Genomic DNA, 22,700 nt, shown 5'->3' with positions numbered 1-22,700 from the left:
ATATTTGTAGCGGCCTGTATCCAGGTCTTAACAAGTTTTGTCACTAAATAAAAGATGCTAATCCAATTTAAGGAAACTTTAAAGTCAAAGAAAGAAATAATAAGGCAATCACGTACTTGTCAAGCAAAAAGATTTTAAATTTAAATGACACAAGAAACTTCCAATTCGATTTATAATATCAATTCAACTATCGAACCTGAAACTGTCACCTCTTTTATAAAAGTTTAGCCTAAATATAAAAGTATCAAAAAGCTTTAAAATTAACTTATAAAAAAAATGTTCTAATAAATAAATAAATCTGTCATGGGCTCCCATAACTTTTCCATGGGTTTTCCACTTTTACATAAAATAAAAAAAACACGACTACACACTTCTAGTTCCACTGTAAATCAACCTGCTGAAAAATATTTGTTTTCGCAACTTACATTGTAACAAGATGTTTTGCAGCATGAGAGAAATATTAGTTTTAAATATATGTACGTTATGGCTCTATCAGGATCTTTATTAACAACAATCTATTTCTGAACAAGATGTATGCATCATAAGCATGATTTTCTATCTAATATGTAAGAAATCATCTCTATTATGATAATATATATTTTTAGAGAGTTATAGCTTATTGGTGTAAAAGCTATGAAGGGTGGAAAGAAAATGGAAATTTTCTATCAAAATGTATCACCCACTCTATTTAGAAATCCATGGTTTCTGATAATAATAAATAACGTAATGGTTTTATAGTAGAAAATAGCGATTTTAAAATTCGGATTACAATTTTATAAATTATTATTATTTACTATTTGTCTCTGCAGACCGTATTCTAAGAAATTCAACAGGCCCATAATAGGCCTGTTGAATTTTAATTGAAAAAATAAGTGCACGTTACATTTTTTAGACTGATCACTTCATAAAGGTGTAAGTTTATGTGTATGTATGTATGGATATTTATATATGTTGGTACATATGGATGTGTGCATGGTAATGTATGTATGTGCACCCTAAACTGCCCTCTCCTCTCTCTCTGCCCCCTCCTGTCTCTCATCTCCAAAGGATGTCTGGTAGAGATCGCCTCGAGCGATAAGACCGCCTCTTGTACTTCGACAGTAATTATATCTTTTATTTTAGTTATTGTTTTGTTATTGTTTACCTATGGTTTACAATAAAGGTGATTTGAAATAGGTAAAAGTTTGAAAGCATTTTGTTGACAAAAAGCCATAAATTCAGCCCTCTAAAGCTTTTACATCTAAAACCGATCACTCTGTATAACATGAGAAACTTTTAAGAAAACCTAAAATGTTTGATATCAAGCGTTCAAACTTGCCACACGTTATGGATCAGCGCGCAGCGATCAGTGTGTCCTAACTATAAACTCTTTATACTATTAACTTACAATGTCAAATAGGAATGTTAGACAAAGAGGAAAGCATAGAGTTCAAATAGGAAGAGAAAAATAGACTGAATTATGAAATAAAGAACAGAATAATAGAGATTGTGAGGAATGGAAAAAGAGTATGAAAATGATAAAACAAAAAGTGAAAAATTTAATAAGCAAAATAAATCCCTGTTCCCAACAAAATAGGGGTAGAACGAAAGGTCCCTAATAATAATAAAAAAGAGAAAAGAAAAAAAGGTCAAATAGGCGGTCCTATGTCTATTAAATATTAAAAAATGCTACTGTTATTGTATTAGCTCAGGTAACATATAGCTACACATTTCTAGTTTCGCTGCAGAGCAACTTTTAAAAAAATATTTTTTTCGTACACATGTAAACACTTTACAATAATATGTTTAGCATCACGAGTGAAATATTATTTTTATATATACACGGTGATAGGTTATACGTGTAGAGGCTTTAAAGGGGGTGAATGTATAGTTCATTTGTCAGCAAAATGATTTAATGATTTTACACACATTTCCAATCACTCTGTATAACAGAATGATTACTCAATATGTTAAATGAAATTTATTTTTTCTATTGGAATAGAACATCTACTTCTAACTTTTTTATCTCTATGTAGTAATTCTTTATTGTTTTTGGATAGGTTTTGTTGTACATCATTTAACAGCAAATAAGCGATTCATTCATACCGTTAAAACTTTACATCTATAATCATTTCTGTGTTTGCATTAAGGCTCTGTTAGAGTCATTATCAATAAATATCTATTCCTAGAAAAAAATATGTATTAGCATCAATATCTGTCCATGTAAAAGTGATCTCTATAATAATATTGCCTGCATAAGACAAGTAAGACTAATTTATTTTAAACTGTATTCATTGTATATTTTGCGAATGTATCAATAAACGTTTAATAACATTTAAACCATTTAAATGATGTCTTTAACGAAATATCTTGTGTACCTTTAACAAATATATTTAAGTAAACACTGCTTTATGAGTTCGTCGATCAATGTCATAAAAAATTATCGTCTCGTGACGTAAAGTACACTACTAGTACAAATTATATAACATCGGCAATATTTATTTGCTCTGTGACGTTCGAATTTAGGGGGTGTACACACTGTGACATATCATGACATTGTTACAACAAACACTCAACCTACACCAATAAGGCTTTGTTAGGGCGTATGACCTTATTGTGAATTTGCTTATCTATAACCGGCTAACATAATCCTTTAATTTATTTTCTGGTAAAAATAAACATAAGTAATATATTAGATATGATAAGGATTGTCTATAAGACATTAAATCCGCCATTACACAATGTGTACTAATTTTACTACTTATAATACAAAGCAAAATGTTTTAATTAATCTTACAAATTGACAGACTGCAAACTTTGAAACAACTTATATAAAATCGTGATCAAGTGAATGTGGCATTCAAATAAGATGACATTTATCAGTGGGAACGAAAAAACTAATCGCCATCGAACTCTTCCAAAAGGTGTTGTTATATGGATGTTAAAACAAAGCAGTGTATTATGACAGTGAATTATATTTCAATACTGGAATTATCTGGAATATTCGTGTACTTTCGATAGTAATCATCAACGCCATCTACCATAAAAGTGATTATATGTAAATGTAATCTCTCGATATCAACGCCATCTGTTGTAGTAGAAAGTTATGAGAAAGATATAAGATATATTAGCTAGTGAAGTTTGAAGAATAAGGAAGTATCCGATTAGCATGGTGGAGGATTCAGCAGGGACGCAGTCGGACCGGGTGTCCGCGGCGGCGGTGCTCCAGTTCGCGGCGCGGGAGGCACGGGAAGGGAGACGCTTCGCTGAGTTCGGTGCCCACGCATTTGCAAGCATTACGTACAATGCATATGGTACTATATTCATCATAATCAATATGTCAGTCAACAGCTAAAGTTTCCGACCGGATCCAGCGACTTTGTATATGTCGTCGGTCCATTTAGTAGATAGATTTAGGTCTACCCACGCCACGTCTACCAGTGGTCACCACTTCACCATAACATTTTTTTTTGGTTACATGAGTAAATCTTTCGTGTTCAATATACCCTCTGGCGTGAGGATAAAGTTGCCTACCTACTAACATAAAGCTCTCAAATAGCAGACTACACACCCTTGAGCATCGTCGAGTTACCAGCTTATCGGTTTTTATAGGATACACTTTGGAGAGTGATCGAAGGCTCTTTTCGAACTGATTGAGCCATCTCCATTCCTTTATCGGACTACTAGGCGCAGGCAAAAGTTTCATCCATATATTGTTGACAAACCCAAAAGTCGAACTAAACGGTTTAACAGCTCGTTTTTTGGGATAGTCGCCAAGATTCGGAACGACCTGTCTGGGTCTATTTTTCCTGACGAGTTGAACTCTGGAGCCTTTAAAAGTAAAGTGAACAGGTTCCTTTGGATGGGCGTGTTCCACCTTCGTCTTCATCTACACTTTCCATCAGGTGAGATGGAAAACAAACGCCTATTCAATGGAACGTATTAAAAAAAAACAGACGTTACTCAACTTGACGTCAATAAGAGATGTAGTCCATCGTATGTTTAATAAAGAATTTTTTTAATTTATCTATGTTTAAATCTTGTAGAAATTGCATTTACGGTGGCGGTCTTAACCGGTTGTATTTAGTCGGGGCTCCAACGGGTCAGGGAGTCGCCGATAACAAGCACGAGCTCTATTTACACGAGCTATTATTGTCCGTGGTATAACATAACGCAACGGGTTGAAGTCTAACTAGAAATAGCTGGTATGTCTTTTAGATGTCAACCAGATCGTGGTCCTCGCCAAACAATAAAAATCTCCTCAAAAAAATATATTCTCTATGTAAAGGCTGATTGGAAATAGGTGTAAAACTTTAAAGATTTTTGCCAACAAATAAGTTATACATTTAGAATTATATTTCTAATTTAGAAATAATCTACGTTAATTACACTAAATTCTGCAAAACATTACTCAGGTCTCAGCGAAAGATTTTTTGTCGTTCTAAGTAGTCTAGGGCTTTTGAGCTTGCACTATTGTAAATCTCTTGCTAGAGTCTATCTATGTTGTTTGTATCGGCCTCCAAGAAGCCAAAGTACAGAAATGCCTGTCCAGCGATTGGTTTAAAGGTCCATGTTTCAGGAAGTTATTTTACAAACATATATAAAACCAATCGAGTGGGCTTTATTCCAACAGGTATATGCCCTATTCTATTTATTTATTGGTTTAAAAAAAAAACTAACAGGTTTTTCGCATAGCTTAATGTTGATCCTCATTAGAGATGGGTAGCTCGTATAGACAACAAAGATATATATATATATATATATATATATATATATATATATATATATCTTTACAAAAGATAATCACTCTCTAGCTCGCATGTGTTTCAATTATATCTCTATATCTTTATTCGTAAGAGTCAATTTTCGTGATGAGTTACGGCTCGTTCTGAGTTAGAGAGAAAAAGATGGACTGATAGAACAATTTACAGGTTAAAGAGAGAGATGGATAGCTATTGTATTTTTGTATGCAATAGCTATCCGTCTCTCTCTTTTTTATGTATTTATTTAGGTTGACAATCCTAAGTCTGTCAAGTATGAAGGAAAATCATTGGCTCTAATGGACTCCATTATTTCAATTTCACAAGTTTTATGCCACCTTACTAAGTTCTAAGCCTGAGCTAGAAGAGCCGAAAATATAAAGGATATATTTTTAGTCTTATTCTCTCTCTGAGCCGCACTGAGTTAAATGAGTTGAAGATATAAAAGGGGGAGTTATATCCCAACATCAAAAACATATAAATAACTCTTTGCTTGTCAGGGATGCATTTTACCCATCTCTAATTTTCATGCCATTTATTATTCATTATATCTGTCTCTAATTCACGTATGGTTGTCTTGGTATTGTCTAGTCTTGGGAGCAATAATCCAGGTCATTTGAAAACAAACATATAAGCGAGGAACCAGACAGTTCCGATAAGAGTAACCAGTTAGCGAACGTTCCCGGAGCAATCGGACTCGTAATTGCCGCCGACCCTGCTGATAAACCCGACACGTGTCGCCGACATGTGAGGCTTCATGACGCCGTTGATCTTAATTCTGTTGAGAAAAATTTGCCAACCATATCGTTAAGACTGTAAGACGCTTTAGAATTATATATCTTAATACAGGGTGGATCACAATCGGTGGATCACACGTATCAAAATTAAGTTCTCTAAGGGAATCGGAATTTTAAAAATAAATCACAAAAATTGCTGAACTGCTACGTGAAATGAAAAGAAATATTGAGGTCTCCCACCCCTGGACTACAAAAAACAAGATATTTCCACTTATGTACTGATTCATTACAATATCATCGAAGCCATAAGACTTAAAGACTTAAAATTTGTTAGGAATATTAGTTAGGTCAGCTAGAAAGTTAATTTATTCATTTAATCACGAAATCCTACCCGAAACGGAAGCAACATGCAATTAATCTTCAAAAATCAATCTATAAATATCATTCGTTTTGTTCATCCTCGATATACTTTCATTCAAACCTCAAATTTATAAACAATTTATTGAAAAATAAATAAATGTCAATGTAACTGACATAGCCTCGAGTCTATTCTTCTGTGTAAAAACATGTGTAGTTCTAATAAAACGGTAATTATAACTTTACAATGTTTTCTGACAACTCTAGCTTCTAGAAACCAACATATTTTTATCGTACACAGTCTAAAATCAAGATCCGTGTAGTATGAGATATAGTACTCTTGTTAAACAGGAGACAAGACTTGAAAGACAGTAAGTTATATGTTTATGTATCTCCTCTTACAGCGTCGCTGGGCGAGATGGGCGGCAGTGGTACCAGCTCGTCGTCCTCGCACTTGTCACCGGGCTGGCAGGTCAACGATCTGGACCTCGATCTGCCCGGAGAGCTGTCTATGAAGTTAGTTGTGTGTTTATTAATCAATATTCAGATATTCTAATTATGTTGAACAGAAGACAATTATTCTAAGTCATCTTTAGAACACACGGGCTCGCCTGGTAGAATAGCGTCCATCCAGAGGTAGACTATAAAAATATTGTTTGATAGAAAGAATTATACCATCACAAATATTTTATATATTTTTATATATACATTTCCATTTGGATCTTTTTAAAATAAAGAAATATTTCTACGATAGACGACTCAATTTCTTTTAACCCTTTCAGGACCATAAGGTTACGGTACCTTATTTAATCAATTTAGCTAGATGTAATGAATTAATAGGCATCCTAAAAACATAATTTATACTAAAAATTCAAAAAAGTTTTACATTTTTTTTGGAAATTTATGGGACAAAAATGTCCCTATGGTCGCTAAGGGTTACTTTCTACTTAAACATCGAAATTTTAGTTTACTTGTTGGTAAGTCTGTTTTGTTGTAAATAATGTACATTTGTTACTTAGTGTACTTTTTTTACTTGTTTAAGAATAATATAAATATAATAGGGCAAGTTATTTGTGGTACTCGGCGAAACAATTCCTGTTGTTAGATGATTGGTGAATGATTAGATGGATTGTTTTTTTGAGATGTTAAAGGTTCAGGTGATTCTTGCCGTTAAAGAGTCGTCGTTTCTTCAACCTCAACATCAAATACCCCTTGGTCATCATCCTGTACTAGAAGTCTTTGGTCTTCGTCATCAAGCACTAAGTCATCTTCCTCATCGCTATTGTCACCCACAAAAATTTGAAGAATTTTATTTTTTCCAAGTTCAAAAACTTCACGTCCCTTACGAAACATATTCTGCGAAGAATATGAATAAGAAAATGATAGCATTTTGGTATATCATCAGGCCAAAAGTTAAGAAATTCCATATAAAAAGTATCCCTTTATGCCGACAGGGACATCCGTGTCCCATAATCTTTATAACGATTTATCACAGAATACAACATAAATACATTACTATTGAATATTTAGAATAACAATTTACTTACCAGGTAATGATAATTTGACACTGTAAAAACTTGAAAAGCACTTTTACAATATTAATTATTTATTCCAAACAGCAGATCATTCGCGCCAAAAGAACTCTAACGTTCCGGTGACGATAGACAATAAACGGTGTTAGTTATCATGTATTTCCAGTAAAAAATAATAAAAAGGTACTTTCCGAAATGTTAAAACAAAAAAATAATTTACAATGGTTACGTAAATATTTAATTAATCCATGATTTTTGCTTGGGACACCGGCGTCCCCGTGGTCGTGAAAGGGTTAAAGAAATTTTTTTGTAATACTTTTCAGTGGATGGGTTTTAGTCGGAGTAAAAAAATCAATGTCCTTCTATTTCAAAACTTTTAAATTTTATAATTAACTAGGCTATAGCTAACTTCACGGTGCTGCCTTCGCATACGCCGTGCCTTCTTATCTTTTAATATTTTTTAAGTTTTCTATGTACAAAGAAAGGCAGGATAATATTTTTCTCGTAAAGATTCACAGAGAACACATCTGTAGCTTCAGCATAAGGCTCCCCTAATTATCTCCACAATGTCTGGTCTTGCACTGCCTGCATCCAGCGACTTACTGCGACGTTGACTATCTCGTCAGTCTACCTAGAGGGAGGTCTACTCACTCCGCGTCTACAAGCTCGTGGCCGCCACTCGAGAACCTTTCGGCTACAACGGCCATTTAATGGAATCAGGCGTTACTTCGATGAAGTCCATCCTAAGTAAGAAAAGGACCAATATTTAGCCACTTCCGCACATGCAGTGGTAGTCGTGCAATGAAATGCACCGCCCGCCAGCCCGCTGATAAATGCGCATGCGGCAAACAATGCGAATCACACAACCGCCACCACCAAATCACTCAACACGTGTTTCACCCGTCCACGGGGCATCTTCAGGAGCTATGTTACACTGATTAGTGCCAAACACAGAGTGTTTGAGTGGCTAAATATTGGTCCTTTTCTTACAACGGCCATTGGTTGCACGACAGATGTAGTTTTGCGCACAAAAATCCCAACTGAGCGACATTTGATCATTGCCTCAACGGATAGCTTTGCTGTAGCATGTAGAAGGCTTACACGTACAGTCGTACGGTTAAGTAAACTTTCTTTGTACAGTCAGGATCTAATAAAGTTGTGTTCAAGTCGTATTTTACTAAAAGAGCATATAGCTGATAAGATTTTTCCATCGACAATGTGTACATATACAGAGGTTTGTTTTGAATGTCCTTGAGTTGAAAGCAATTTTAATGAGAGTGGTGTTGACAGCGAGGCGCTGCTATCGCTGCCGTCGCTGTCAGTGTTCAAGCAGGAGGCGCCTTCGCCCACCGGCGCCGTGCTGTCTCCGCCGCGCCGGGCCTGGGCCTGCGCGCGACGACCTGACGAGCGCCAGGTACTCCAAAACCCTCTAACATTTTTTTATTGTCATATATGATTAGGCATAGTTTAAAAGCATTAAAAGGGTGAATGTATAGTTGATTTCTTACTAAAAAGTACTTATTTCCAATCAATTTGTATTGTGTTTAGGCCAATAATATATATTGAAAACGCTTCTCTTGCTATAATATCATTAAGGTATTTATTATATCTATAACCATTGAATTTTGAATAGGGTGTACCATGTAATAATTGAGAACAAATGAACTAAACATGTACCACATTAAAGGTTATACGCCTACATATAATTTATCATCATGTATAAACAAATAAGAGTACAGTATGCGATCATTATGGGCGATAACATTATGTTCTTCTTGATTTGAACACTACAGCTTTTGTTTCCTTTAACAAGTCAGACAAAATAGGTAGATATGTGCAATTTATAAAGTGATAGTATCTTAAGTTCTGAAGTAACCCGAAGAGTTCCAATAAGACCAGCTGAAAGAGCCTTGCCGCCTTGCTTGTGGAAGTCCAGCGCTTGCAGTTCCGTGTGCTCTATGTGACTCGCCCATTACCACTTCAACTTTTCAATCAGCTGGACTTATTTTTAATTATACACCAATAAAATATTCTAATCCTGCCTTCCTTGCTTACAGATCACCAGCATGGTGGTGGACAGCGTGAACCGCGATGGTATGGAAGAGGGTTCGTGCCAGCAGTCGCCAACGCATCACACCGCCATAATGACACAACACTGTTAGTACCATTTTTTTTTAATTTACAAAGTGCCAGTTTAGGTATGTGGCATAACACAGGCAGTAGGCAAGCCGCTTCAACATTGAAGTTTTCCAACTCGCAGAAGAATTAAGATCACTGATGTACCTCGAAGAGTTGCTCGTTTAAAGTGGCGATGAGCTGGGCAAATTGGTCATGAAACCGGTGGCCGTTAGGGTGGAAAGATTCACAAGTGGCAACAATGAGACGTCAGAAGCGGCATGAGAGACTGCTGTGGGGGCTTCGTTACTTTAAAACAGCTGTTAGACTAGACGCCATCTGGGCAACAATGAAAGTCTGGCCCAAAAACAATTGAAAAACTTCTTCCTATATTTGTTATGCGTGGTTTATGTTTAAGTATTTATAAGAATCCACTTGACTTCTAAACAGTGATGTATATATTATGATGTATCTTCTGTCGACAAAACAGCGGGAAGTCCAGACATGCAGTGCCACTCCGTGCAGCCGGGACCTCTGGTACCGATGGGCGGGTACCACTCGCCGGGGGCTATCGAGAATAAGAGTATGTACTTTTTTGTTAAAATTTCAACAACATTAAAAAATCTCTATATCACTGGGTCTCGGAAATAAAATAGTTTTGCTTAAATAATTTAAATGTTATCTTTCTTGTTTGTGGTACAATATTATTTATATTTAAATGTTAAACAATAACACGTTCGGTGGTACCGTGTAAAGGCTCTCTAATAAATAACCTCTTTTAATTAACACGTCCATTGCTGGACATCAGCTTCCCCTGTAGACTAATCACTATTTAAACAAAGTTGATTTTATCGCTAAGGTTACTGTCTACAAAACAGAAGAATAGTTACAATCTAACAAAATATCATTTACTAAATATGGTAACTGCTGTAGGTAACGTGCTTTAGATCAAATCATAAGGTCTAATGAAACAAATATGTTCCAGATCCAGGTCTGCTGATGTGTTCACCCGTGAGTTCCTTGGACGGATTCCTGCACTCGCCAGTGCAGCGAAGTGAGCCCAACTTTAAGGATGACACCAGGTTATTATGATATTCATTGTAATTTCTCTTTAATTTTATTTATGAAATATTTTATACAGTTTCTTAATAAACGTTTTGAATTTTTTTTAATTATTGTCAAACTTGTGTCTCTACCCAAGTTCTTGCTTTATAATGTTTCCAAAGCAAATATAACATTGATTTTACAATTTTAAATAACAAAGGTTAAAACTTAATCGGCCTATACGACAAATTCTTACGACAATTTTCCACTTACTCTGAAAAGGCTTACTTTTATAGAGAGGGTAACCCCGTAATGTGAGAAAGCTATTGGTGTTATTTACCCCCAATGATATGTAATACCAAGTTACATACCAATGAAAATTTATATTGGTATAAATACACCTGCCATGTATAGCAATAAATTTACTTTTATCGGCATTTTAGATATCTTTTGCCTTTATGAAATTATTTTTAATAATTTCTCCTTAATTTCATTGAAATAAGACACATAAATGTAACAATATCACTATGCTTTAGATGATGATGATATTCATTCAACTCGGGGTTTGTTATTCGGCCAGGTTCCAGTACGTACTGGCAGCAGCTACCTCCATCGCCACCAAGCAGAACGAGGAGACGCTAACATACCTCAACCAGGGTCAGCCATACGAGATCAAGCTTAAGAAACTCGGCGACCTCGCACACTACAAGGGAAAAATACTGAAGGTGGGCGACGTTTCATTCCCTAATTTTTTTTTACTTTATTATTTAATGTTAATACTCAATATTCGAATGTATCAAAAGCCACTCATTTAGTGCAAATGAATGATGAAATCAAAAATTTGTGATCTTTTAGGAAAGTGCAAGAGAGAGAGTGTTAGACTCTCTTTCTATATTAATTGACTACCGAAATACGTACCGAAAAATATAAAGTATTAATAAATATATGTTTGCTTACTTATGTATTATCTGACATCATTAAATTAGAGATTTAAAAAAAGCAAATTAAATTTTACTTAAAACATATTTTTCTCCGAATTAATTTTTAGGTTAATTTTTGAATACAGTAATCGCATTATTAGCTGTCAACGTAAAAGGTTTATAGGGGTGAATGTATAGTTCATTTGCTTGCGAGAAGTTTCAAAGCTTGTACATACTGTGTACTACACCCTGTATAAAGTGATACGTCTGAAACTCTATTGGAATTTGGCACGCCAATAACTTCTGGCGGCACAAAGTTCGTAGAGAAAGAAAGTAAATAATAATTGACGTTAAAATTCGAATTTTATAAACGTTTTTCCTTACTATATTATCATAATGGTATTTATTACCATTGATTTTTGGATAGACTGTACCAAACATTAATCGACATTTTACACATGCATCTAATCACCCAATCACTTTTTTTTAAGACCAGTTATATGTTAAAAGCAATATTAAAATTTATTTTTATCAATAGCCGGAGGTTGTTTTACTGCTATTGATCTTGTATAGTTATGCTTGAATTTAAATGATGATCGTTATAGTATTTGAAATCTTGCTAAAATCAAATTAAACAAGTCTTTGTAGTAAGTGAAGTTGGTTTGTTAACAGAGCGTGATCAAGATCTGCTTCCACGAGCGGCGGCTGCAGTACATGGAGCGCGAGCAGATTGCACAGTGGCACGCCGAACGACCTGGCGAGCGCATTGTCGAGGTGCCCAACTCTTACCCACACATACACACCTAAACTTACACCAACCCTAGAACTGACCATCACCATTATCATTACAGTCGTAGGACGTATACCGTTGAACATAAGCCTCCCCCTTAAATCTACAATAAGACTAGTAACAAACTGCCTATATCCAGTGTCCACCTTATCTGTGTATGTTCTATGCTGTGCTTACCGGTCCGTGGTTCTACTCTAGAACCTTAAGGCCCCACCAGCCATTCGTTCTACATGATATATGGCATGCCAACTGCTACTTCTAATTGCCAATCCGCTGGGTTGTTTACCAATACTTTACTATGATTTTCCTCGTCTACGGATCTCATTTTTGATTTGATCTCGTAAATAAATCCCATCTTCTCATCTCATTTCGATGGTTCGTTGGGCTACTTTTAACTTGCCAATGTGGTTCAGAGTTGATAGTCCATCATCACTAGTATTTACAACTGACAATAGTGCTACCGAAACCGCAATATCGCATCTCAGTTAAGAGCGGGGCGAGACAGCGTGAAGTATCGGCAACCCCATCCCGTCAGTTCGCCATTAACACACACGGCAGCGGTGCTTATGCTTTTTACCTCGGACCCCACCTCGCTGCCCTTTTCTATAGCACTGTACAGCAGCTTCGAAAGCATTATACCTGGCTAACAGGCTATTCTCTAACATAACATACGATAACATACTTTGGAAATGTTGAAGAAGGATATAACTAACCGTCCTGAATACTAATCAATGTTTTTATGGTACTGAATATCTCCTCCTTTAAGTATTATTTTAATACGCAATTGTTTTTCAGGTGGACGTACCACTGTCATACGGTGTAATAAGAGTAGAGCATCCAGCGAGCCTCAACGCCCTTCACGTGTTGTGGGACCCTACTAAGGATGTTGGCGTTTATATTAAGGTAAAGAAATAGTCAATACCTAATCATCATCATCATTATTTCAGCCGCATGACGTCCTACGGGATGTAGGCTTTCCCCTATAAATTTTCAAAAAGACCGATTGGAAGGAGCCAGTGAAAACGCTTTGTGGTTTACCGATGCACTTGCAGGTCGGTAAACACCACCAAAACATTAAGGCCCTAGCAGCGATCTGATCTGTGGACTATATGTTTTGGCCACTGCACTTTCAACTCACATTTTTATGTATTTAGCTATTTTAATATTAGGTTAACTAGCAACACATTTTTGTGCTATTTAGAGCTTAGGGTAATGTGGAGACAGCTATTAACGACGATTGTGGAAGGTCTTTCGAATATGGATGATCTTTATCCGTCTCGTTCTAAGTTATACCTAAAATCGTTACTGTGAAAATCCGTACCAATTACAAAGGCTTATTTTACCGGTCCATTGTCTATGGCTATTTCAGCTTGCCAATCCGCAGAGCTAAATCAATCTAGAAGAAAAATCCCGCACATAGTCCCCCCTATAGCTCTTGAACAACTATGAACCAATGTATGTTACACCAATTTATTATAATCCATCCTAAAAGACAAATTCCTACGGCTCTAAACATTAGAATATATGAGAGTAATGTATTTTCTAGTAGAAAAGGCCACATAGTTCGCTGAAGAAATAAACGCTAGAGTCTTGAAATATGTGTGTGTAGAACACAGACCAGCAAACAGCTTAGGACGTTCGTTCACGAGGGGGTCAGACGACTGTGTTAAAATCTTTAGAAGACTAGATTTAGGCCGTTTATAATTGTTCCTATTTTATATATATGGGGAGTCCTATGTCCAACTTTGGACGTCCTATGTTTGAAGTGATGACGATACGTGTAATACAACATACAAAAATTATCAGGTCTAGTAGTGACGAACATTATCATTCCAGGTGAACTGCATCTCTACAGAATTCACAGCGAAGAAACATGGAGGCGAGAAAGGAGTACCCTTCCGCATCCAGGTGGAGACGTACCTCGCCAGCGACGATCAGACGCGCCTCCACGCCGCCGCCTGCCAGATCAAGGTGCTGTAACCTGGGATAATTCATATTAAACCAAACAAATTTCCATCAATTTGAATATTTCATCCCAGATGCCTTTCTCGCCCTAAATCGTGAGAATTTTAATTAAATTATTAAAAAAAAATTCATGAAAATTGTTGAGCCTACCTATTTTTGCATATTTTGTAAAAAACCAGACGAAAACATAAAAAAAAACTTGAACGGTTCCCAACCAGCGGAGCCCCCTATCGGTCCGCAGTCAAACTGTTAAAACCGCGCTCCATGCGCCACAAACGATCACATGCACTTTCAAATTGTTTAGTTATACAGAGTGACTTCTTATAGGCGTAAAAGCTTTAAAGGGGTGAATAAACAGCTCAATTACCGTTAATTAATGTATGTTATTATCCAAAATTATTTATTTCAGATTTGGTTTCAGAAATTATCAATGGCTTAATGATAATATAGTAAAAAGCATTTTCAAAATTTTAATTTCTCGATGTAAAAACTTAAGATCAAAAAAATTTACATTTTATTTAAAAAAATTCATCTTAGTTTTTGATCACAGTATTACATGTCAGGTATAGTTAGTCGAAAAACGTCAGTGAATTTAATTCAAAGGCAATGATTAGATGATTTCAAACCAATTGAAATCATTATTTATTCAAGTTGTTTATTAATTCATAGGTTTAACTATTCTGTTAGAAATTCTGTAATACTATATGTTTTTGACAAGAAATTCTTCTTTAAAAAAAAAACTTACTTTAAGCAAAGTATATGAAACATACACTAATATTACACATACACTGTAATATTACAACACACATTGAAAGGTGGTCGCAATGGCCACGCTTTTAACTCTGATAGCTTAAGGAGATTATATATATATATATATATATATGTATAAATAAACAGACTATTAAAATTTTGACCTAAATGTATTGGCAGTAATTATATAACTGATGGCGTGATAATCCAAATCGGTGTTTCAATTCAAATTTAAATTCTAAAATAATTTAACTAAAAAGTATTGCTAGTAATACGGAATGTTTACAAGTGAACTATGCAATATCTTTCATAAAGTCTCGCTTGGCAATTTAAAAAAAAAATAATTAAATCGATTTGATATTGTGACAGGTGTTTAAACTGAAGGGAGCGGACCGAAAACACAAGCAGGACCGCGAGAAGGTGATGCGACGACCGCGCTCCGATCACGACAAGTACCAGCCGGGCTGCGAGGCCACCGTGCTCACCACGGTAAGATCCAGCTCTACCAGTACAACATTTCGTAAAATAGCAATAGCGTTATATGCAGTGTATCACTATACCAATGAAATCAAAACTTGTTTATCTGTTGACGGATCGAGTAGGTTTTCTCTGTTTACAGCCAAATAACAAATGGTAATATTAATTTTTCAATTTGAAGGTAGCACATTTTAAAATTGAGCCAATGGTACTACAGGTACTTCAGAGTTATTTTTTAGTTTTGTCATGATACCCTCTGTAGTACAGAGTAATGTGGAATTTCTTCCTAATAAAACTCCATCTGTGGGACCTTGATATCTACGTTCTATTGTCCTTCTAATGCTGTTTTGCTGTGTTCAGGTGAACCTTTCATGGTGCTATCACTATGTTTCAAGACCGCGTCGATCAATCATTCCCCTCGGAAACTCTGAAGTTAATGAAAGTTCAGGGTATCCTGAAAGTCAGTCTCAAAGTTTGAGTTTTTGTCTGCAAACGATTTTATTGACTATATATCGTTCTTAAACATAGGCCTATATATTAATTTATTGTGTTCAGTCAAAGAGACAGCTTAATAACAGCTGAATTTTGTAAAATTATGCAATCGATTATTTTGATTTGCATTCATTTTCAAATTCATTACTTCTATGATATGTGGCATTATTCTGTCTGAACTTCTTTAAAAAATTCTATGGTAACGAAGAAAATGGACAAAATGTCAGTTATATGCACCATTAATATTAAATAAACATGAATTGCTCATAACTGAGTAATGTTTGTCAACAGCTGTCAAACGACGCCATGATGCCGCCGCCATCTTTGGTCACCACATCGCCCCCGTACTCACCGGAACTTTGGTAAGTTATATACCATAGATTAAAAAACATAATAACTTCTGTTATAGAAAAATACATGGTGGTATTATTACGTCATTTATATACTAGGGATGACCGGAAAGTAATGTCGCTTCCTTAAGTTAAATTCATAAGTCTACATTTTTAGCAAGTGTATGTTTCTAATCAACAATATATTCACGTGTATACAAATTTTTAAAGCCGGAGCGGTAAAAATCAATCGGTTTTTCTGTTAAGAATGTTGACGGAAACGACAGTACTTTCCGCTCCCCCCATTTTATATAAAATTTAATGTCTATAGACAAGTACGATTCTATGTCTTTTGTAGAATCTTAAACTATTCATTTGATCATGTAAGTCTTTAGCAAATTGTTGTGCATGATCGCACAAAGGATTTTATGTTTTACCTCTAAGTTAGTGCGACCAAATTTCGATAGATGGTGTCACTATCATTCCAATGAATAACAAAAATAGCCGTGACAGTTCATGAAGATTTGAATTGAAACGAAAACAGCAAACAAATGATGACTTTTATTTGTGAGTGACATGAGAATTTATGTAAATTGCGAAATTCATGCCCATTCAATTAAAATGGAAACAAAAAAAAAAAACTTATTCTTTTTTGTCAAATTCCAACGCCACGCTAGTAATATATTACGGTGTTTATTCATAGCGGTGAAAGAAATGACAGAAGTTTTTAAAGTCTCATATTTACATTTAATAATGATTCGTTTTATCGATATTTACATTTAGTCAATTTATAAATGATTTATAGTTTTTCAAAATAATCCCCTTGACAAGATAAACACTCTTGCATCATGATTTTACCATTGTAAGAAGCAATGAGCAAAGGCTCCACAAAGGTGGATCTTTTTTTTAAAACGTATTCCACTATTTTTTTATGTTATTTTTGAAAATGACTCAATAATTCTTCGCCTGCCATAGTCAAATTCTCGGCCGTTGTTATGACTTTTAACGGCTACCGTATAATCCTCATCAAGGAGAACTAATCTAACTTTCTCCTTCAACCCGCAAACAAATGCTAAGTTATCATTCGGCTGCTTCTGTTTAAGGCTTTATCATCAAGAACTAATCTAAGTTCATCATGACTTTATTGCTGACGGAGACCGCAGTGAAAATCGTAATAAATCTTGCAACGAAAATTTCAGTGACGCTGAAACGTAATTTATAGCTTGCCGCAGTTTTGTGAAAATAAATTACAGAATGATGTAATGCATATGCAAAGATAAGTAATCGTTTCTATTTTCGAAATAAATTTTTTCATATTATTTTTAAACCGGCCAGTTTTTTTTTAACTTTCAATGTCATCAAATATGTCACATTAATGTGTTTACTTGTAGGGTATGTCCGTGCCTAACTTCAACAACATTATAAGACTACTAATTACAATTACACGCACACTCTTAAAGAAGAGATATGTATGCTTACAATCGACAAAAAATAGTTCATTTTCCATTTCATACTAAATCGGAATTGATGACGCCACACCAAAGGTGTTAGAGTATATTCTTCAAGGAGATCGCTACACTTTCAAAGAATTAGTATAGACAAGTACTATCAGAAAGGTCAGACCGTTACACACACTTACACAGCTGTCCAAATGACATTTGCTGTGTCCACAGCTTAGAGGAGGCAGAGCAGATATGATTCATAGCCTAAACCTGTTTTATATATGTCAAATCTCGGGGGCTCCCTTTTGGAAGCCTCTGCGAAGGTCGCTACCTAAAGTTCCTAATGGAGACTGGAGACCTTCCAAACCGTGCAGAAAGTATCCACCGTGGAAGTTTTAGTGGATAGGAAGAACATAAGCCTACCCTCCTCCCGGAGGCAGGTTACCTTGATATAGTTGTACTACTAGGTTAATAATAGGTAACTTAATAGTGTTATTATATTGCTGGATTTTCGTTGACCACTGCGTTTGTTTTACTGCACTTAGGTGGACGCACCATGGCCCCTGACAGGGTCTTGGAGCTTGGTTTGGCCTGAATTGGAAGTGACAACTCGGTTTTGGAATTTTCGTTATATAAAATGACATTATTTAATCTCGATATCAAATACCGTCAAGTAAAAGACCTTGTTTATTTCTACGTTTCATGTCCGATTCATCGACAAAAAATTATCTTTTGTATTTTTTGTGGCTATCAACTCTCGATACATAAAACTAATTCGAATTGTAAAATCCAATAATAGATATTTAAATAGAGTGAAGGCCCAAGTCGTGGTTCTCCATGGAGCGATCTAAGATCTCGGCGGCCTCTCAATGAAATTATATGGTAAAATTGACTTGATAAAATAATTGACATAATGCGGTCAATGCACCGCTTGTATGCAGTCTAGTTAGGAACTGGGTAAAAGTGGTGTGAGAGCGCATTCAACAATCCATTGAGGCACTAACTCGATCGAGATACCGATGCACCGCGCCGAACCGGTTTCGCTCCGGCACCGACGCCCGCCCTAATTGACGACGCGGCTAATAGGCGATGTCTTTAAATTAAACATTGTTTAATAGTCGTTACGAGATTTTAAAGCATTTGTTTTATCGCCAACGGTCCAAACATTTCAAGTTACATCTGCAGTTCGTCTGAATTAAAATACAGTCAATTAACATTGGCCGCTAGCTTTTAGTCTCGCCTTGTAACTAATCCAAGCCTTCTTAATTAGAAAGTTAATTTTACAGTAACCATTTGAAGGTATGATTTATAATATGTCGGGTAAAGATACTATCCATAATGGTTGATAACTGTCTCCGTGATACCCTAATCTTTAAATAATACGACATCGTGTTGCTAGTTAACCTAACATTAAAACAGTGGGGGAAGGTGGTGATAAATGCAATAGGTAAAAATAAAACACAGTAATAGATCCAAATAGACTTGAATATGAATAAAAAAGTAAAGCAAACACTAAAATATAGAAATAAAAGAAATAAATTAGTACCAAAAATAGTGCAATAAACAGTATAATATAAGATGATAATTATAAAGAAAATATTTGAACAACGAATGTAATGTTGCAAAATAAAATAGTAAGGAAACCTAGAATGTAGTGGTTGAGGATATATGTATGGCTAATGGAATGAAAGAGAAAGACTGGGATGGGAATTGTAGAATGAAAGAAACAGTACTGCAGATAATACGATACGAAAGAGAAGAATGATAATAATAAAAAATATGAATAAATTACTAGAAATAAAAAGTCCCTGTCCCACACGAGATAAGGGAACGAGAGGTCTCCAACAGCGGGACCATTATAAAAAAAAAAAACAGTGGGCAGCAGTGGGTAGGGCATATAGCGCGCAGAACACATGGCTGCTAGGACTTGAGTGGTGCCTAAAGACCGAGAAGGGCAGCGTGGGACATCCTCCCACAAGGTGCACAGAACTTGATAACATTATTGGAAGGCGCTGGATGGAGGCCGTATCCAACTGGTTCTATTAGAAATCAAGGAAGCCTTTGTCTAGCTGTGAACGTATTCTTAAATGACGATAAATAAAACTGTTAATCCATATTCATACTATAATGTTTTTCCTCTGATAAAATTAGCTTAACGTTGTAAGGAAGTAATAAAAATTATTTTACATTCAAGGTATAAAATAATTTTTATTATATTTATTTTATCTACTATTACATGGCTACATATCTTAGAATCCTTTTTTGTAACAGATGGCTCTTGTTAGATTAATTCAATTTACAATTTTCGCGGGTGTAAAACCTCGTTTTTCGTGGCAAAGATCAAGAGCGCCAGAGGAGTCTCGACTGGCAACATTTCACTGTTTACCGAAATAAATTCGATTGTTCCGATTTTTTGCAAAACCATCATGGCCGCTAGGAGGAGCGTAAATTATTTGCTCTGTTGAGTATTTTTTTATTTATAAAATCAGCGTTGCCTAATATGTAAAGAATACTTATATAGGTCAGATTTTTTTCGAACAAAAACTGTAATTATAGTGCTAATATAAATTTATATTGTATTTTACATTTAACATGAAATACGTTAAATGTAAAATGTAGTTTAAAATCATATGGGATAGATGTAGGTGGACATATATTGATGATATTTCATCAACTCGTGTCCTCGACATTGTAAATGTCCATTAAAATGTAACCGGAGACGCAGACAGTCAGTCGCCCGGCTGCCAGTGATCTGGCGCCTTTTAGAACTAATTCAATTCAATTGACTTCTCGTACCAATTTAGTCAATACACTAACGCGAAAGTTAATACAAATGGTAGGGTGTTAAGTCTAAAAATAACTTTGACGTGTATCCTCAGTGTTTTAAACATGAAACGCATAGGATTATCATTATTTTCTTATTTGTTTAGTTTTCCCTGATGTAATTGTTTTGTTATTTAAATCAATAATGTCGAATAATATTATATATAACAATTGACACAAAAGTCGTTATGTCATTATGTGAATGTGCCTTAATTTTGACATGTTTTCAAAAATTAACTAATTCTCTATAATCTTCATCATAAATACCAAAGCACAGTAACATTTGACGCTATTTGTAAAAATTAATGCTTCACATTATGACATTACTTTTGCGCCACCCGTTAGCAAAAAGGATTTATAGATTTATTCGTCTTGCAAATATGACCCAATCCGGACAACAGGATATACCACCACATACCAGGCAGGTTTTCTTAAATCAGTGGCAGAAACGTTAATAGAAGTTCTTCCTCACCTTTTCCCACGGGTAATGCTATCCTCAGATAACCAGTTACAGTTACCATCAAGCTAAGGTTCCGCTCTCTCAGGCACCCTTGAATCCGATTAAAAGGTATAGGGTGACAACCAACAAATCGAGGTCGCCTCTCGGAAGCCCTTCCACCTGGTCACTCCAGGGATAGCCAACACAAGCGATTTAAGTGCTCCACAGTCTTCCAAACTGGTAATAAAACTATGTAACGGACCGCCGAGGCTCTCGTGCTTCATTACTGATAATGAGTTCTAGGATAGACATCCTAGAATCTGCAATTGTTATTAAAGCCAAAATAACCTTCCTATTAAAAAGTCCATAACACGTTTTCTAACTAGCATGCTGTACGATTAAGAAAATGTGTAAGCTTATACAACTGCTAAATGCCGCTTATTAGGGATTTTTTTGCAAAAAGTTACAGACGTGTTAACCATGTATCTTGTCAAAAAAATTGTACTTGCATATAGAAAATTTAAAAAATACGTGGTTCGTGTCAGGCAAGGCATGGCTTAAGCTGCGGGGGCACCGTAAAGTTTCGCCGCCATTTTTGTTAACAAACTCTTATAATGATCCATGCAATGCTGATTACTGTGTCTATATATGGAATTAACGGTTGAATTTCACGGCGAAAAAACATTTGTATAAAACAGGCCTTACTATCTGTATTTAATATTCGTGGATATATTTAATTGTATAAAAATGTTATAATTGTATTTACTTTAAATATTATCTTTGATAAATTACTCATCTTTAATATTTTTATCGTTTCCGGTAACACAAAGTCTATACTCCCGCGGAGCTGATTTGATATCGTCAAAGGCAATCTCTTCTGCGAAATAATAAAAATGTTATATACGATTCGCCGCGATAGTTTTAATTCCTGGATAGATTAAGATAAAAATTTTGCTTCAATTTTTTAGTCTGAATTTTTTATTACTGCTAGGTAACCTTCGCCGCAGAAGGTGAATAAAAGGGATATCAGATCAGGTGGCGTTGAGAGTGGAAATCTTATTAAACCACGAAGGGCACTATGGGCAGCAACAAAAAATTGTCTTGTGTTGCTGTGGCATATATAACGTGTTCAATTTATATCGTATTAAAGAAATAAATCAAGGTCGAAAAGGCAGACACACAATTAAGACGTTAGAAATCTGAATCAGCTAGAATTTGTCTTATCTGTTGATGATTTTAAATAGCGATAATAGTAAATTTTAGAATTTTGCCTAATTATTTATTTTATTGTTGGACACATCGTGTCTGTCTTGCAGTTTTTTATTCATGAAAACCTTCACAATAACCACTTCCACCCCTAAACAGTAAGCAATTAACGTTACTATATTCGTGCTTATCGATTACTTTGATCTGACAGTTACTACGAAAACAAGTAGGTATTGCATAATTCTGTGAAATAAATGACCTATTTATTTTGTTATAAAAAACGGCGTCATAACATTCGACCTTGTAGCAGTAAACGCCTATTTAGCATATTTATTTTAAGGTATCAATGTAAACACTTTATCTTTGTTGTTTGCAAAGTTTTATACGTGAGTGGTTCCCCGTATCGACCGTGTATTATCTACTTATTTTACTCGTATCTGATAGGTGTGTCTAAAAGTACAATATGTTCCGGGTACATTGTATATAGTCGGAATTGCGGAAATTTTTCACAAACAACGATAATATCATACGGGAAGAAATTCT

The 22,700-nt window shown here is 35.3% G+C and overlaps 1 protein-coding gene across 2 annotated transcripts in view; it reads left to right on the top strand.

Moving 5' to 3' along the window:
* The window catches only part of gem (gemini), a 45,534-nt gene that overhangs the window by 9,390 nt on the left and 13,444 nt on the right, over positions 1-22,700 (top strand). The window contains exons 2-13 of one of the 2 annotated variants that reach the window (XM_068765633.1): positions 2,787-3,293; positions 6,238-6,349; positions 8,656-8,779; positions 9,423-9,522; positions 9,971-10,063; positions 10,466-10,562; positions 11,105-11,249; positions 12,117-12,218; positions 13,030-13,137; positions 14,071-14,205; positions 15,319-15,438; positions 16,210-16,280. In XM_068765633.1, the coding sequence (XP_068621734.1) occupies positions 3,149-3,293; positions 6,238-6,349; positions 8,656-8,779; positions 9,423-9,522; positions 9,971-10,063; positions 10,466-10,562; positions 11,105-11,249; positions 12,117-12,218; positions 13,030-13,137; positions 14,071-14,205; positions 15,319-15,438; positions 16,210-16,280 (1,352 nt within the window). In that variant the 5' untranslated portion in view covers positions 2,787-3,148. The remainder of the gene's footprint in view (positions 1-2,786; positions 3,294-6,237; positions 6,350-8,655; positions 8,780-9,422; positions 9,523-9,970; positions 10,064-10,465; positions 10,563-11,104; positions 11,250-12,116; positions 12,219-13,029; positions 13,138-14,070; positions 14,206-15,318; positions 15,439-16,209; positions 16,281-22,700) is intronic. The other variant, XM_068765632.1, reaches the window with a different exon arrangement.

Source organism: Battus philenor, unplaced genomic scaffold, assembly GCF_028537555.1.
Source record: "Battus philenor isolate CCGP_79_NKW_IND1 unplaced genomic scaffold, ilBatPhil1.0.hap1 SCAF_20, whole genome shotgun sequence".
NCBI lineage: Eukaryota > Metazoa > Arthropoda > Insecta > Lepidoptera > Papilionidae > Battus > Battus philenor.
The sequence above is the reverse complement of the archived record's forward strand: the minus strand, read 5'-3'. Positions and strand labels throughout refer to the sequence as shown.